Source organism: Drosophila willistoni, assembly GCF_018902025.1.
Source record: "Drosophila willistoni isolate 14030-0811.24 chromosome XL unlocalized genomic scaffold, UCI_dwil_1.1 Seg142, whole genome shotgun sequence".
NCBI lineage: Eukaryota > Metazoa > Arthropoda > Insecta > Diptera > Drosophilidae > Drosophila > Drosophila willistoni.
Genome location: NW_025814053.1, coordinates 1,951,275 through 1,968,500, shown reverse-complemented (window position 1 = coordinate 1,968,500; position 17,226 = coordinate 1,951,275). Strand labels below are relative to the sequence as shown.

At 38.0% G+C, this 17,226-nt stretch overlaps 2 protein-coding genes across 3 annotated transcripts in view; one reads left to right on the top strand and one right to left on the bottom strand.

Annotated features, from left to right (window-relative positions):
* The first annotated feature begins 1,182 nt into the window (after nt 1-1,182).
* The window catches only part of LOC6653150 (1-phosphatidylinositol 4,5-bisphosphate phosphodiesterase), a 54,770-nt gene continuing 38,726 nt past the window's right edge, over nt 1,183-17,226 (top strand). For both annotated transcript variants that reach the window (XM_047011624.1, XM_047011623.1), the window contains exons 1-2: nt 1,183-1,286; nt 13,763-13,813. The gene's annotated coding sequence lies outside the window, so the exon portion shown is untranslated. The remainder of the gene's footprint in view (nt 1,287-13,762; nt 13,814-17,226) is intronic.
* LOC6652941 lies at nt 6,859-8,658 on the bottom strand. The gene is made up of 4 exons (XM_002075304.3): nt 8,389-8,658; nt 7,949-8,319; nt 7,403-7,893; nt 6,859-7,335 (listed from the first exon to the last, which is right to left on the bottom strand). The coding sequence occupies exons 2-4, from the start codon at nt 8,309-8,311 to the stop codon at nt 7,080-7,082; spliced, it is 1,110 nt and encodes a 369-aa protein (XP_002075340.1). The 5' UTR covers nt 8,312-8,319; nt 8,389-8,658; the 3' UTR covers nt 6,859-7,079.

Genomic DNA, 17,226 nt, shown 5'->3' with positions numbered 1-17,226 from the left:
TATAAGATGTTTTCTAGAGCAACAAAAGTCTGTGAACTATTACCATTATCATAAATATGAATGCAGATTTATACAATAATTAAACATTTAGCCTCAGAAAGAAGGTAAAACAAAATACCTAATCTTTCTTTTAAGTTTGCCGTTTTATTTTCTTTCTTTTTCATATATGTATTTTTAACCAACAGGAAGTTTTTGAAATTGCGCGCATGTTAACCTATTGTAGTCGACATTATCGGAGCGAATCTATCGTAGTCGACGTTATCGTAGCAAAGTTGTCGTAATCGATATTATCGGAGCAAACCTATCGTTATCAAAAAAATTAACAGCCCTTATTTTAACAGCGTGCAACTTACCGAACAATGGGAGTCCTAAGGGTGCGAGTAATAGTTCTAAAGGTGCGAGTAATAGTCCTAAGGGTGCGAGTAATAGTTCTAAAGGTGCGAGTAATAGTCCTAAGGGTGAGAGTAATAGTCCTAAGGGTGAGAGTAATAGCCCCGACAGTGGCTCCCTCTATTGAAATAAAAAGTGCGGATTTTTGTTTGTTTGCGAGCGGTCGCGTAGTCGCAATGTCGGAACAGTTTTCGCAATAAAGTTGGTAAACAAAAAGTGCATTTCGATTGACTGACGCAAAAAACGAGCAGACCCCACACGCGCCACACACACACACACATTCACACGCTTACAGTTCAAAACTGCGGCAAACAAACAAAAAGAGAGCAAAAAAAAGAAGTAAAGTTAAATCAAATCAAACAAAATAAAAAAAATTAACAAAAAGGAAGCACCGAACACACACAACACACACACACACAGCCGCACAGAGATACATCAGGAGTAAAAAGCGCAGGAAAGAAGAGCAACGGGAAAAGTAACGGGATAAGAATTGAAATCGTAAAAAAAACATTGCCTGGAACACATCCTGCCTCTCTTTTCCTCCCACCTGCTCCTCTTGTTCCAACTCCCCCCTTCTCCAGAACCCATCAGTATTCTCATCCTAAAGAATTTGTTCGCGTGGCGCGTGTAAATAAAAATAAAACATAAAGAAGTAAAATAAAAATATATAAAATCTAGAAAGAAAAAAGAATGTGATTTTTTTTTCATATTTTTTTTGTTCATGTTTGTTTAATAGCCGAAGCAGCAACAACAGCAGAGCACGGGAAATAATAATTAAAGTGTAAAACTTAAAAAAAAAACGAAAAAAATTAAAAGGAAAGGAAAATCAAAAAGTGGAAGGAACGCTGTCAGCCAGGAAGAGGGAGGGGGGAGATACACCTCAGCTTGACTTCAAGGTAAGTGAGCGCGAAAGAGAAAAAACTTCTACTAATTAAAATGCCCGCCTGATGGGCACACAACAAAAAAAAGAAAAGCGAGCTAAATTGTGGCGAGGGTGGTAGTCGGAAGGAGGAGCAGGGAGGTGGCTGATAAGGCCTCGTCCTTGGCCATGCGCCCACGCAACAACAGGCTGCCAGGCTACAGCTGCAGCTGCATCTGCATTTATGTTCTAACTTTTCGTCCATTTTTTTTGTTGCATACCTCGCGGAGCAAATTTTTGGTTTCGAGTATAAAGGCTTTTTCATTTAATTTTTCGCGTATTTTGTACGTCCCCTAACCGAAACTTATGCAAGATACAAGGAATTTCCGTTTTGATTACTTTTATCAAATTCTCTGAAAGGGTTTATCCCAAAGTTAACATGACTCAAACCTGAATTGTGAAAAACTATCGCGTCGTGTTCCGATTTAGATGAAATTTACGACCAATTCAAAATAAATTGTCTTACACTAAGTTCATCCTACGTGTTTAAGTGCCCAATCATTAGAGAAACACGACGTAGAAACCGTATGAAATACATTTGGTGGCTTTTCTTCGATAACTTGAAATTTAAAGCCATAGAAATGACCAGAGATTACTCTGGATGGTCAAACACTTGTCTCCTTTAGCCTATGTAAAGTGTTTCATCATTCGATCCATGTCCAGGTCCAGAATGGAGGAAATGCTCATGTGCCTTAGATTCAAATGGTGCTGGTTATGATTTTGGGCGAACTGGATGAGCCTGAAAGACAACAGCTTATGCTCCAGATAAAAATATATATGTATGTACCTACATACATACACACATACCTACATACGTGCGATGCGAGCGAGAACAACTGAAAATGAGGAGACTTGGGGGCGGCGGCAGGTGAAGCAAATAACAATGCAAAGAAGAGATGTTGGCTGAAGAGGGTGATGAGGGAAGGGGAAACAAAAATACATAAGTAAATGAATAAATAATGTAAACAAAATATTAAATTAGAAGAAATTTACTTGCGCGCACGCCGACGCAAACACCAGACAAGTAAAGGGGATGGAGTGGGGTGGTAGGTCGGTAGGGAAGTGTGTGTAGTGAGTGTGCCAGTGTATACACACTCACACTGACAAACACACACACACAAAGTTTATAAGTAAATTGTGCAAAAAAAGGCTCATAAAATTAAAGCACACGAAAAATTTATACACGCAACAGCAAATACATAAAGAGAGCGGAGAAAGAGAGACAGAGAGGGAGAAAGAGAGACAGAGAGGGAGAAAGAGAGAAAGACAGAAAAAGTAAGAGAGATACAGAGAGAAATCTCTGTCTCTATTGCGCCTCCTCCTCACCTCTTCCTGCCTCCTTGAGATCACATTTCCCTATTATCAATATGCAGCAAAGCGTGAAATGGAAACGCAATGGAGAAAGCAGATCTTCTCCCTGGATCTTATATCGGGCAACGGTATATCCTTTATCAAGAAGATTCTGGAAACAAGATCGGTCGGTTGGAAGAATGGTCTTTGAAATAGAGTCCAAGAAATTGAAAAGAATTTGAAAAAAAAATCTTAGTATAATTTTGTTTTTATTTTTAAACGTTTTTGTTTTGGTTTTTTCCTTTTTAGTTTGGCGCTGGGTTGTTCATTTGTTTGTTTGCTTTTCGCTTGGCTTGACTCTATGCTTGTTGCTGTTGGTATTGTTGTTGTTGTTGTTGTTGTTGGTATTGTGCAATAAAACTATAATAACAAACAAATTGCTCCCGTTACAGCGCCACCGACCGCACACTCATTCAGAACGCACACATACACACACACTTACACACACACATACAGACCAAAACAGAGGGAACAATCATGAAAATTTCTTTGATTTTTAAATACTCTACAACCTGAATAGGTTTATTCACTGGGATGATCAGTGATTGGAATTGTTGTTCGACTGACTTGCGGTTAGCGTGTAACAGTAATTAGCATCATTAGTGTTGCATAACGCTTGCATTCACTCTTTGTGGAGGACATCAATGACGTGCGTTTCGAATGGCTAAAAGGGGGCGAAAATCTCACCCAACTAGGGGAGGAAAAACTTGAAAATCTCACAGAAAAGTACGAAAAGTGTTTTGTTTCTCACCCCAAATTTAAATAAATTTCTTTTATTACACTTGCATGACGTACAATGGATTTTCGACTCTTTGAGTCTGACGTGGTGTGTAAAGTTCCAAGTTCTAAGAAAGTCCACATAAAGATATTGTGTTCTCGGTTTTTTTCTAGTACGTTATAGTGCTTATCCAACACTATAAACGGGTAACTGAGTATGTGTGGGTGGATATGTAGTGTGGTTAACCTTCTTATCAGTTGGTACGTCATTTTTTGTGTGTTTGTTTTCTGTCGGTTTTATTCAACTAAAAATACGTCATAATTTTAGCAAAGTGTATTAAAAGCTTTGACTGTTGGTCAAAGTTAGACGGTACCAGGCCGAGCCCTCTGGTTTTTTCGTGTTCGATCAAATTCGAGTGCTTCCCACCCACGCATAATCGCCCCTTCTTTCATCTCTCTCGTTCTCTCTCTCTCTACCCGTCTCCCATCCACTGTCACTCTTTCATTTTTGCACTCGCTCTTTTCTATACCTTGTACGCATGGGCTACTGAATGGGCATATTAAGATTGACGCAAAGAGGCAGCCCCTTTTCATAAGAGCTTTTGGATGCAGTTAAACATGAAATTCAACAAGGTTCACATTAAGTTCTTGAGCTTCTTACTAAGAGAAGGGTGCATAAAAGTCGGTGCAAAGGGGCACATCACGTTTATGTTTCTCTCTCTCTCGTTCTCTCGCTCGCTCTCTCTGATAAATAAATTGTGGAACAGTGGATTCCAAGGCGTACATAGTCTTGGTCCGCTCACTCAGCTGCGCGGTCAGTTTGTTGGCGATAAAAACTTACTCGAATCATAGAACGCAAACGGTCGGTCGGTTGGTCGGACGACTAAAGGTGCCTGAAGCAGGGGTGGAGGAGAAGGTATCGGTCTATACTGAGACGCAACGTGTTTTTCGGTATTCACTTGTTTGCCGCTTCTTCATAAATTTGTTTTTTTTTTGTTTTTGTTTTTGTTATAGTTGTATGCCATCTAAAAGGCATATGTGCATATTTGAAACGTGTGTATGTGTAGTAAAAGTGCAACAATTCTCCACACAGAGAGTTGGAAAGATTCAGAGAGACTTCGTGGGAGAAAGAGAGCAAGAGAGGTAGTGCTATACCCAGCGGGTAAAGGTGAGTCTTTCTGTTCAGTGCTTTGCCAACCACACAATGGGCAGACCTTCTCAAACCCATTTCAAAACCACATTGATCACAGACACACACATGAAATCTTTGAATTCGTTCCTTCAATTCTGTCATCTCCGATCGCATAGGGCCACTTCTGCATGACACTTTAGCGTTTAATTCAATTTCTAAATGTAAGTTTGATTTCCCTTCCCCTTCTGCCACTGAATGGAGCACTGCTTTGACAATCGGCTCTTACCTTTCACTGCAATAAGAATAGACATTTTAAATTGAGATTTAATTTAACTAACAATATTTTATATATGTAGGTAATCGATTGACTAAAGCTTACCGTTTGGTAGTACATCATGGTTATTTTTGCTTCCGTTGGAACACAGAAGAAGAAGTGCTCATGCTCTCAGGGAGGGCAGGGAATACAAAATTGTTCCCCAAGATATACATATACATATATACATATGTATGGATGTTTTGACAAGCTATAAAGGGCTTTATTTTCATTGCTCCAGTCATTAACTCAATTCGGGCTTAGATGACTTAAGCCCTACTCGGAAATTGTAGTACTAGTGATATAGAGAATCGGGTGTTTGATGGAAATATACGCCTAAGCTTTGTAGAACTTCCCCTTCTGCTTTGTAGAACTCGACAAGTTTATAAAGAAAAAGAAAAAAAATCGTTTTTTTTAAGTGTCCTAAGTTCAATAGTTGGGTGTAATTGGGTAACTGGTGTGATCATAGTGTTTGTCCATCACGTCAGGTTTTCGAAAAAAAACGAATTTACAATGTTTCAATTGTATAAAATAAACAGAATATATTTTAACCTAAAAATATATTTGGTATAATTTAAAAGCAATTTACAAAATATCAAATATGTTTGCTATTATGCATATATTGAAAATGTGTACAATTTTAACCCAAAAGTATGCTATAAAGAGTCGAAGAATTTTTTGTTAGGTATATTTTTCTTAAACAGGATATTCTAAAATCTTATAAATCAAATTAACCGAAAACGGCTTACTATCTTATGGACCTCTTGAATTTGACGTTCTAGTTCATTAAGACTAGAGAGCTGCATGAATGATAGAAAAATCAATTTGAGTTGACAATATTCAAAACCAAATAAATGAATTGAATGACTTCGAAAATCGTCTTCAAGTGAATGAGTGTGCTGACGTAGCACTCAGTCGCACAACATTCAAACGAAAGAAAACGAATTAAATGAATTAAAAAGTAAGACAAAGAGTTGCTATGATTCGAATACATTCGAATCTCAACTCTGATTTTAGTATTTATTTGTATTGTATATTTTTCAAATATAAGTAATATAAGTATCAAATATAAAAATAAGATTACTATATAATTAAACTAGTCAGGTCGGTGGCTCCGTGGGGACCTACTCAGACTACAATATGTACTGTTGTTTTTGGGCTCAAAACCCAATGGATTAGCGAATATTTTTTTTTATATATTAGATATCCTTATTTATGTTTTCTCGGTTCGTGGCAAATAGGAAATCCTTCTGAATTAAATTTTACAAGATTTGTCCCAAAATGTCCACCCCAAAACCGCGCACTAAAATTTTTGGTGTATTGGATACTAAAATTTTAATAGCCTTCATTTTACCATTATTTTTATCTACATTTTGGATAAAATAACTACTTGTTGTTGCTTTAAAACGTCCCAATAGAAATAGGACAATTCGAATGATTCAATTGATTCAAGTGCTTTAGAAGATTTCGATGCTTTCACACTCAATTCATTGCCGTTCATTTAACAAGTACTAACATTCACAATCATTCATTTCTTTGTGTAGTTGTTATTCATTTGAATTTAATTCGAATGGATTTATTTATCTTTGATTTTTCTATCATTCATGCTCTAATTAAGACTTACCTAACACTAGGTGTAGTGTTGGTAATCAGTCCATTTTATGATTATGTTGACATTCGCATTAATGTCATTCGGCCTAATGTGGCAAAATGTATTGAAATTGAAAGTTGCTTGCAAACCGCATTGTAATATTAATTAAACAAATTTGTAATTAGTTAGAGCCACAATGATCAAATAAACGTAATTCAATATGCCAAGGCCCCCGTTGGTGTGTGTGTGTGAGTTTGAGCGCCCCTAAGCCCTGTGTTTTGTGTATTTGTCAATGCAAACACCTGTCAACTATTTGAACAGTATACTCAAATAGGCACAAAGGCGTAGAAGGGAAGGTTGGAACTCCCTCATTGCATCAATGTGTAGACTGTCCACACCAACAGACATTCTCGCTTTATGTTGCTTTTGTTTATTTAATTTGATTAGAAACAAAAAGAGAGACATATGTACATAGTTGAATGTGAAATTCGCCTCAAAGATGAAAACTTTTGGAAAAAATAATTGCAATATTTCATCTATAAATTTATAAGTATGTCCTGATTGAAACTGGATATTAAAGACTGCTCTCTGAAAGATCAATCCAATAAAGTGAAGCGAGAGAAGAGAGGAACAGGTAGTCATTGGTGGTCGTCGGTCTTTGCGAATCTTAAAGGAATGATGCCAACAAAAAAGCCAGTGCCAAAAATATGCGAACTGTATGATCCAGACGCGCTGCCGTTGAGTACGATGGCATAAAATAGTCGAAGACACAGGCGCTTATGTGATACAAGCAGCTATATAGAGGATTGGATTGGCGAGTTGCCTGTACGAAGAGTACATTTTGTATGAAACGCATATTTTTGGCTGCATCATTGTTGCGTTGCTCCATCTGGATATCATACTCTCTCAACTGGCTGTATTTGCTGCAAAAAAGTAAAGTAGAAGGGGAGTAAAGCAAAAGGCACTGTGGGCGTGGGACCCACAACTCACATCTCCAATAGGGCCAACTCATGTTCACAAATCTTCAATGTCTCGTACGCCGTGTTGAGTTGCTCCTGCTTTACACAAATCGACACTACCATTAAATTGTTTTGTACTAGTAATACTTCACGAAGAGCCAGTAATTCGTTCCCCAATTCATTATTCAACAATTCCAATTGTAGAGCACGACGTTGCTCATTGGCCAACAAACGGGAACAGTTGCGAAATTTCGCCAACTCGCGAAACAAATCTTTTTTGCACGCTTCCAGCAATTCTTCAAAATTCTCACATTCCTGCGATTTGGCCATGAGCTGGCCACGTAGCTTATCCTCACGATTGTTCGAGTGCCTTGATCCCTTGTCAATCTGGTGGCAAGATTGCCAAGTGAGGCGAAAACGATCAAGGGTGTTATTGAGTTGTGTGGCCAGTTGATCACTACGGCGTCTCTCCGAGCTAATTATCCGATCCCGAATGCTCAATTCTTCCTGAAGGCGCTCAGTCTACGAGAAAATTCATTAACATACCAAGGGATGGGATGGGATAGGATGGGCTTACATGCTCCTTATATTTATGGGCCAGGGTATGCAGGCCGTACACTTCGGCACGACGGCGTCGCCATAGTCGCATCAGCATTAAGTTTAAGAACTTGGAGGCTCTCAGCTGGTCGTGCACATCCCCAATGTCCATGTTCTCGTTATCCACATTAGAACTATTATTGCTTATTGCCAGATTTTCATTGACGAAAGAATTGAAGAAACTTTGTTGCGACCAATTTGTATAAGAACTCAAACTCTCTCTGCGCGGAGCTGGTGGCATTTCCTGCAGATTTCGCTCCATCTCCTGAATGCTAGTCTCCATTTGATGACGCCCTCCTCGTCCTCCTCCCCCTACTTCATGTTCCGGGTCATCGCGCTGCATGTTTCGTCCTTCACAAAGAGCAAGAGACGAAGAAGTGTGTGTGTGTGTGCGCGCTGCTTCTCTGTATAGAAACTTACCTCTCACGAAATGTAACCAACGAATTAAAAATGTACAACAGTTAGATAAAGGACTAAAGGCCGAAATTATTTGGGTTTTTTTCGTTTTTCAGGTTTCCTGTTTAGCTTATAACATGTGTTAAGAGTAACAATTTTTTAAAATACCTAAGAACTGTTTATTATTGTTGTGTGTCTGACTGAAGTGTTGGATACTAGTTATATGAATGAGAAATATTGCTGGCGCTGCTGTTGTTCTATGCCGAAATCGAAATGAAATATAAAGTTTAGCCTACTAATTATTTTGAATCAAAAATATGTTTACACTAGAGACTTATCATGGCCGACTTGGGCCAAGATTCAGAGTACAAGACGTTCCTACAAGATAAAACGCCGAGAAAATAAAAGCATAAGTTACTTGTACGTATTCATGTGAATAATCGGTGATAAATAATATTCCGAAGTTTCCAGCTTTAGAAATAGCTTTCTATTTGTCACTGATTCGTCTATAATCTGTAACTCTAGGGCAATTACAGCCCACTCTTCGAACCTCTCAACCGTCTGAACTTTCCAGGCACCAAAATAAGAGAAATAGAAAAACATTTTGGCCTTTTTCAAAACTAAATATTTCTTAACTTACATCACTTTAGACTGTTTCTTGATCTGGGCTCTGGGCCCATTATCCTAAAAATGGAATTGAATTTCAAAGAGTTTGTTAATTTGCTGATGTTGATTTCGGCTCTGCGGATCTGGACACAAATACGGTGAGATCAAGAAAATAAAAACAAGATTAGCGTTCTTCTAAATAGAGTCCTAAACAATAAACTAGCCGAAAATAGAAAGTCAATGTCAATGTCAAATGAAGTAAGTAAGTCGTCTCGCCGACTTAGGTATACCATACACCAGTAAAGCAAATATTTCAACTTTATTAAACAAATGCATTTTCACATGCTTTTTACAAGCATATCTTAGTATCCCGCTCACTCAATCATACGAGCACCCTAGCGCCCCCACCAGCCAACGGCCAACTCCGGCCTTATGGAAAAACGTTTATATGCATAACTCGAATGTTTTTTGTCCGATTTTGATCAAATTTGGTATTTTGCTAGATATTAGTCTTAAATTTAAGTGTGCCAAATTTGATTGCATAAGGTAAAAAAACACGGGAGATAATCAAGTTTTTCAAATTACGGGGGCGGAAAAGGGCGTGGAAAAATTTTTATACATACAAAATGTGTGCATTTACTAAGCGAATATACATACCAAATATGGTGTCTCTAGCTGGAATAGTTTTTGAGATAAACGCTTTTTTTAAATTGCGGGGGCGGAAAGGGGCGTGGCAAAAATTTGAAATAAACTTGATCACTCTACATACTACACGAGTCTACATACCAAATTTGGTGGCTCTAGCTCTTACAGTCTCCGAGATCTAGGTGTTCATACGAACAGACGGACAGACGGACGGACAGACGGACATGGCTAGATCGACTCGGTTGTTGATCCTGATCAAGAATATATATACTTTGTGGGGTCGGAGATGCTTCCTTCTGCCTGTTACATACATTTTGGCGACTTTAATATACCATTTCACCCTATGGGTGTATGGTATAAAAAGTTGACTTAAATGCAAGATCGTATATGGAGAAGGATGCTTACCCCAGAGGAAGAAATAATTTGTACCAACTTTAATTTGCATGAATTGTTTAATTTTAACTAAGAATGTTGAAGAAATATTTTTCGAAAGAAGCTGGAAGGAAAAGATGATATTATTATCGTCCGTGTATACTATTTCATGTTGAAGTCTTTCCATATTTATCCAATTTAACTTGACAATATCATATTAGACGTGAAATTAATTATTACTATTAAACCTATCGTTTTATCCGGCTCGGGGTAATTTGATACATTTGAAATGGATCGAAATCTAGAGAAACAATTATTACTTTAATTAATTACTAATGCTATAAAACACCGTTTAAAGGACTCAGAACTTTCTTATGAAGTTCTTATAATTGTAAACTTATAAACTCAATTTTTGCCCTTGCGAGGCGTTCGGGAAGAAGAGAAAACAAATAGAGGATTAAATATTAGGAAAGCTAGTTATGATAGAAATAAGTATGCTTAATTCGCGTCTATCATCGAGAAAGGTCTGGCCAAGCTTTGGCGTCACTACTGATAAAGAGGTTTGTTGTCAGCCAGAAAAGGGCTGTCGAGCGATTAACCAGTAATATAAATTTTATTTCTATGTACCTGACGTGTTTATTGTAAATATGAATTCTGTAAACGCTGATAGGCAAAATATATGTACTTAATATAATGCTACAATATCCTCTCATTGGGTTAATAATTCATAGAGATAATATTTATCGGCAGACAGATATTTACATATATTAACATACATAAGTAGTATTGTTGTCCTTTGTTTTAAAAGAAATTGAAATAGTAACAGGATAGAGTGTCGAGAATTCGTTTTTCTTTTTTGCTCTCCTCAAATATATTGCATAGTTTTTTAATAAAAATATCATTAGTCAAGAAATGAAATAAAAATACATAGAATGCCCTGGCAACGCTTGGCAAATTAATGGCTGCTCCTAAGCAGTAAACAGGACACAAATTGCTAGCCCCTCGGGGGTAAAGACGATGGAAAGAGAAGGGACCAGGGGTTGGGACAAGAGGAAAGCGGACAGTGGCCAGGTAGACCAAATGCAAACATCATTATCAAACTAATAATGAGAGAAAGAAGCGGTCTACTCCTACTACATTTTATACTAGGAAAAACCAGGACGAAGCTGCGGCGTATAATCTTTTGCATATGAAAGCAGGTTGAAAATTGGAACACCTGCCACCCCCCTCTCACCATCCTCTCCACCACACCTTTTGATTAAAACTTTTACAAAGTCCACAAGAATGAAAGGAGAGAAAGAGAAATAAGAAGGCAAAAATCCTTTTGACCAAGTGTGATACCAAAATGCAATTTGCAATGAAAGTCGAGAAAACTTTTGAGTAATTCAATATTTGTTCAAGTTATGAAAAAAAAAAAGAAAAATGTTTATTAGAAGCAATTTATACTTCATGCAACTGAACATAAACAAAATGTGATGCTCTATGGATCGGGAATTGATTTTGATGACAAACAGAGAGACTTAAAGTAGAGAACACAATCATGAAAAGTAATATTATACATATCATTTTATTTACTTTTGTTTAGTTAGGATCAGGGTTACGGAAAAGTCTAACAAGAAAGTCGTATATTATAAGTAACTTTTAGTTTGAACAACAACTAAAACTAAGAAGTTGCAAAAAAACACAATTTTTAGGAAAATTTTCACGTTAATAAAATCATGACATTGGTTTTCTGGCATCCTGACTAACGATATATTTTGTAGAAAATCGAGAATCGAATATTTCTTTTTATTAAAAGATTTTCTAAAAGTTCGGCATTTTGTATGTGTGTGTGTGTATGTGTGTGGACCTTAAATCAGTTTTCCCTCGTCTCTTCTTTCTTTTTCTGTGTGTAGGCGTGCCAGTTTTTGCTTTAAGCTCAGCCCTCTGTCTACTTATTTCGCTTGAAGCTGGGTGCCTGGTGACTGGGTGCCTTGGTGCCTTGGTTTTGCCATTTCGCTGCTCATTTGGCTGCCTTTTTATTTGCATAGTCGTCGTTGTCGTCGTCGTTACTTGGGACTACCTGCCCAGCTTTAAGTACAGCGTACCATCGGATTCTCTCCAGCGATTGCTGTGCTGTGCTGAGCTGTGCCTTGTGCCTTATGTATTTTATTTTATTTGCATTTGTTTATAAATGATTAACAAAGAGGTTAATGTGCACGGTGGTGCGCAACTCACTGAAGCTGAGGAGATAAACAGCACAGAGGGAACTTAGTCCTGCGACTCTGTGAGAAGCTGGAGGATGGGTGACGTTTTGAGAGGCGGGAGATAGAAGTGCACAGTGTAGAGAAAAGTAAGTGTACGTATGTAAACGTAACCAAAAAGTACAGAAAGGAGGCATTGGAGTGGCGAGGGGATGGGCTAATACACACAAATCCTCCGATACTTTAATTGTAAAATCTGTGGTAATATTTTTTTATTAACCTCCGTTTTCATTTATTTTGATTAGGTAACTTTTTTTTATGTGTATGTTTATGTATTTTGTAGATAAGACCTAAAAAAGGTGTATATAACCTTCTTAATCAGTAGCGAATCAAAAAAAAAAAAGTTCCAACTCAGAGTTGAATGAAATTGGTAAAGGGAAAAAGGCTAGATACGCAATATAATCTAGTTAACCAAGAGAATTGGCAATAAATGTGTGGAGAATGAAAGAATGGAAAAATGAAGTAAGTAAGTCGTCTCGCCGACTTGGGTATACCATACACCAGGTGAAACAAATATTTAAAATTTCGAAAACCAAATGTATGTCTTTTAAATTGTTTTAACATGCCTCATTTCATATGCTATCTCGCTCACTCTACAAACATATGAGCACTCTAGCGCCGCCACTAGCCAACGGCCAATTCTGCCCTTATGCATCGCGTAGCAAAATACATTCATACGCATATTTTGCATGTTTCTAATCCTATTTCAATAAAATTTGGTAGTTTGGTAGAAATAGATAAGATTTATTGGTCTGCCGAATTTAACCGCGATGGTCAAAAAATTCCAAGAGCCAATCGGTTTTTTCTAAATTATGGAGGCGGAAGTGGGCGTGAGAACATATTAAAATATATATATTCTGCGCGCATACTAAGCCAGTATACATACTAAATTTGGTGACTTTAGCTTTGTTAGTTTTCAAGAAAATCAGTTTTGTTTAATTTGCGGGGGCGGAAATAGGCGTGGCAAAATTATTAAATAGTCAATGTCTGCGCGTCTCTTAGGCTAGCTTACATACCAAATTTAATGTCGGTAGCTTATATAGTTTTTAAGAAAATCTGTTTTTTGTAAATTGCGGGGGCGGAAGGGGGCGTGGCAAAAAGATGGAACAACTATTTTTTGCGCGCTAACTAAACGAGTATACAAAACAAATTTGATGTTTCTATCTGTTATACTTTTTAAGAAAATCTGTTTGTAAATTCCGGGGGCGGAAGGGGGCGTGGCAAAAATTTGAAACAAAATCGATAAGCGTACATACTACACGAGACTGCATACCAAATTTGGTGGCTCTAGCTCTTATAGTCTCCGAGATCTAGGTGTTCATACGGACGGACGGACGGACGGACGGACGGACGGACAGACGGACAGACGGACATGGCTAGATCGACTCGGTTGTTGATCCTGATCAAGAATATATATTCTTTGTGGGGTCGGAGATGCTTTCTTCTGCCTGTTACATACATTTATGGGTGTATGGTATAAAAACGTCACTATAATGTTTCATTATTTCTGCATACGTTTTCTCTTGTTACAGTTCCTTGGCCATCTGAAGCTCTCGACGCTCAATTTGGAAGCCATTTTTGTGGTAAGTTTTTTAAATGAAAGACAAATCGCTATAAATACACTAGATTTTAAACCATAAAACCAATCGAACCCCTGGTCCGTCTACTAATTGTTATGCAAAATAGTTAATTAACTAATGGACTAAAGAAAGCCATCAAATGAAAAGTGCACTTGTGCCATTTAAAAGGTTGTTGAAAGGTTAATGCTAAATAATGTGATTTATACTTTGAGGCGCGGATCCCCTTCTACCAAACAATTGATATAATTATACCATACACCCATAGGGTGAAATGGTATATTAAAGTCGCCAAAATGTATGTAACAGGCAGAAGGAAGCATCTCCGACCCCACAAAGTATATATATTCTTGATCAGGATCAACAACCGAGTCGATCTAGCCATGTCCGTCTGTCCGTCCGTCTGTCCGTCTGTTCGTATGAACACCTAGATCTCGGAGACTGTAAGAGCTAGAGCCACCAAATTTGGTATGTAGACTCGTGTAGTATGTAGAGTGATCAAGTTTATTTCAAATTTTTGCCACGCCCCTTTCCGCCCCCGCAATTTAAAAAAAGCGTTTATATCAAAAACTATTCCAGCTAGAGACACCATATTTGGTATGTATATTCGCTTAGTAAATGCACACATTTTGTATGTATAAAAATTTTTCCACGCCCTTTTCCGCCCCCGTAATTTGAAAAACTTGATTATCTCCCGTATTTTTTTACCTTATGCAATCAAATTTGGCACACTTAAATTTAAGACTAATATCTAGCAAAATACCAAATTTGATCAAAATCGGACAAAAAACATTCGAGTTATGCATATAAACGTTTTTCTATAAGGCCGGAGTTGGCCGTTGGCTGGTGGGGGCGCTAGGGTGCTCGTATGATTGAGTGAGCGGGATACTAAGATATGCTTGTAAAAAGCATGTGAAAATGCATTTGTTTAATAAAGTTGAAATATTTGCTTTACTGGTGTATGGTATACCTAAGTCGGCGAGACGACTTACTTACTTCATTACAATATGTATACATTTTATGTGCTAATAACTTAAAGAGCCTTCAAATGATATTCGGGATATTTGCACGTTATTCGCATACACACACACACACACACACACACACACACACACACACACACACACACACACACACACACACACAAGCACTCATAGACAGACGGAAAGACCCATACCGGAGGAGCCAAATGACAAATAATTAATTGCTCACATTTTCCTAGCACTTCACTCTCTCTCTCTCTCTCACTCTCACGCCTTTCATTCTTCACCATTCTGTCTCTCAATGTCATCTACATACATGTAACCATTTGCAAACAAAATGAATATACGAATAGTGGAGCAAGAGAAGAAGGAGGTGACGGAGGAGGCGAAGGCGTAGGAGACCAACCCAAAACTTATGCCCACAATTGTTGAGGCTGCTTCTGGGCTCAGCCATCACCAATTAAGTTTGAGAGAATTTGTGTAAATAATGTGAATAGATATGGTTAGGCACACACCCAGCACACGCCCAACACACACACACAAACATATGTATGTACATACAGTTTTTGATTGCACTTGGAGCAGTTCTAATTGAAGACCAACAATAAGGATATGATCCGAGTCATAGACGATTAGATGGTAATTGGCATCATATCGGGATAAAAAGCTGAATAACACACATGCCAGTCCCCGCTCAGTCTTCCACAAACGACCAAGCCCGCACCCCTTCATTAAACAGGACATGGGCGTAGTAACAATTGAATTGTAAACTAGTTCATTCTGTCAAAGGGTTTCCACACATATTGGTCGTATACTTTTAAAGAAATTGAGCGAACTGAGGGCGGCGGGTGGGTTATGGAGTGGTAGCAGATAATGTCTTGCCGTTGTCCCCTTTGCCACGCCCATTTACTTTCAATAGAAATACCTAGGACAAAAGCCTGGCGGTAGCGGCGTCATATCTTTAGCTCGTTCCCATTTCGATTCTTTTTGTGGTGTGCGTGTGTGTGTGTGTGTGCATGTGACGGCAACACACAGCTGGATATTTTGTAAATCATTAGTCAACAAAGTGTTCAACTGTGTGCGACGACGCCATTATACTCATTTTGTCCTCATTCCCCATCGTCATTCTCATCCTCATCCACATCCTCATCGTCTTTGTCGTCTACTTAGTTCTTAGTCTTCGTCGTCGTCGTCGTCATCGTCATCATCATCATCATCATCATCATCATCATCAACAGATGCGCCGCCTGCGCTAGATTGCCAACTGAGTGCAGTAGTCTCCTTTGAGATGCTTTGGCCTATGGATGTCATCAGCATTAAAAAAAAAAGAAAGAAAAACGAAAAAAAGCCACCGAGTGCGAACTGACGCCTGATCATCATCGTCCCCATCCCCCAATGAAAGTTACAAAGAATGGTTTAACCTTGGACATGACTGCAGAATTAACTGCATCCAAAAAGGTAAACGAGAAAGAGATAGCGAGAGAGAAAAGATAAAAAAACCAAAAAGAAACAGAACAAAAAACAAAACCAGAGGGCCGGGGCTAACTTTGACCGCGTCAAAGTTTGTATACCCTTGCAAGTTTTTTGTATAAAAGGTCTAATATTTGCGAAAGAACGGCTTAGGAAATAACGAAGATATTGATCAACTGTTTACCACCGATTGTTCCTATGGAAGCTATATGATATAGTCGCCCGATCTTAATCAAATTTGGCACAGTCGTTAACAAGCGTAATAAACTCTCTAATATTAATATTCTCTCTAATATTAATAAACTAAAAATATTAATAAATTAATATTAATAAACTCTCTAATATTAATTTCACGACAATGGCTAAAAAAATAACGAAGTTATTGAGAAAAGTCACTGATCGTGACTTTGGCATTTGTATAGGAGCTATATGATATAGTGGTCCGATCCGGCTGAATTCTAGATATACAACCCCTGCAGTATATACAAGCCTACATGCAAAATTTCAACTCTGTAGCTCTAACGGTCTAGGAGGAGTTTGCGTTGATCCAGACGGACGGACAGACGGACGGACAGACGGACGGACGGACATAGCTATATGAACTCGTCTCGTCATGCTGATCAAGAATATATATACTTTATATGGTCGGAAATGCTTCCTTCTATGCGTTGCACACTTCTGACCAAAATTAATATACCCTTTTTGCAAGGGTATAAAAAAGGAAGAAGGAAGGAAAAACACTCAACTGAATCGAGACAAAAGCTAAGCTCACACTTAACCTCATGTCCCCCTTACTACGCCTCTCGCCGCACACATACATTGAGAGAAATGGCGAGAAATTATAGTTTCTACTTCGATAAATAATCGATTGCAGTCGATATCAATTTGGTGGATTTAAACAAATCAAGAAAACGTTTTACTTTGATTTAAACAATATTTTTGATATTTCTCTATCGATTTTAGCCC

Bases quoted from the DNA above. Each gene is read 5' to 3' on its own strand.
- LOC6652941 (XM_002075304.3), bottom strand. From the start codon at position 8,311: ATGCAGCGCGATGACCCGGAACATGAAGTAGGGGGAGGAGGACGAGGA. The intron at 7,894-7,948 runs GTAAGCCCATCC...ATTTTCTCGTAG, and splicing joins CCCATAAATATAAGGAGCAT to ACTGAGCGCCTTCAGGAAGA. The intron at 7,336-7,402 runs GTGAGTTGTGGG...ACTTTTTTGCAG, and splicing joins GAGTTGGCCCTATTGGAGAT to CAAATACAGCCAGTTGAGAG.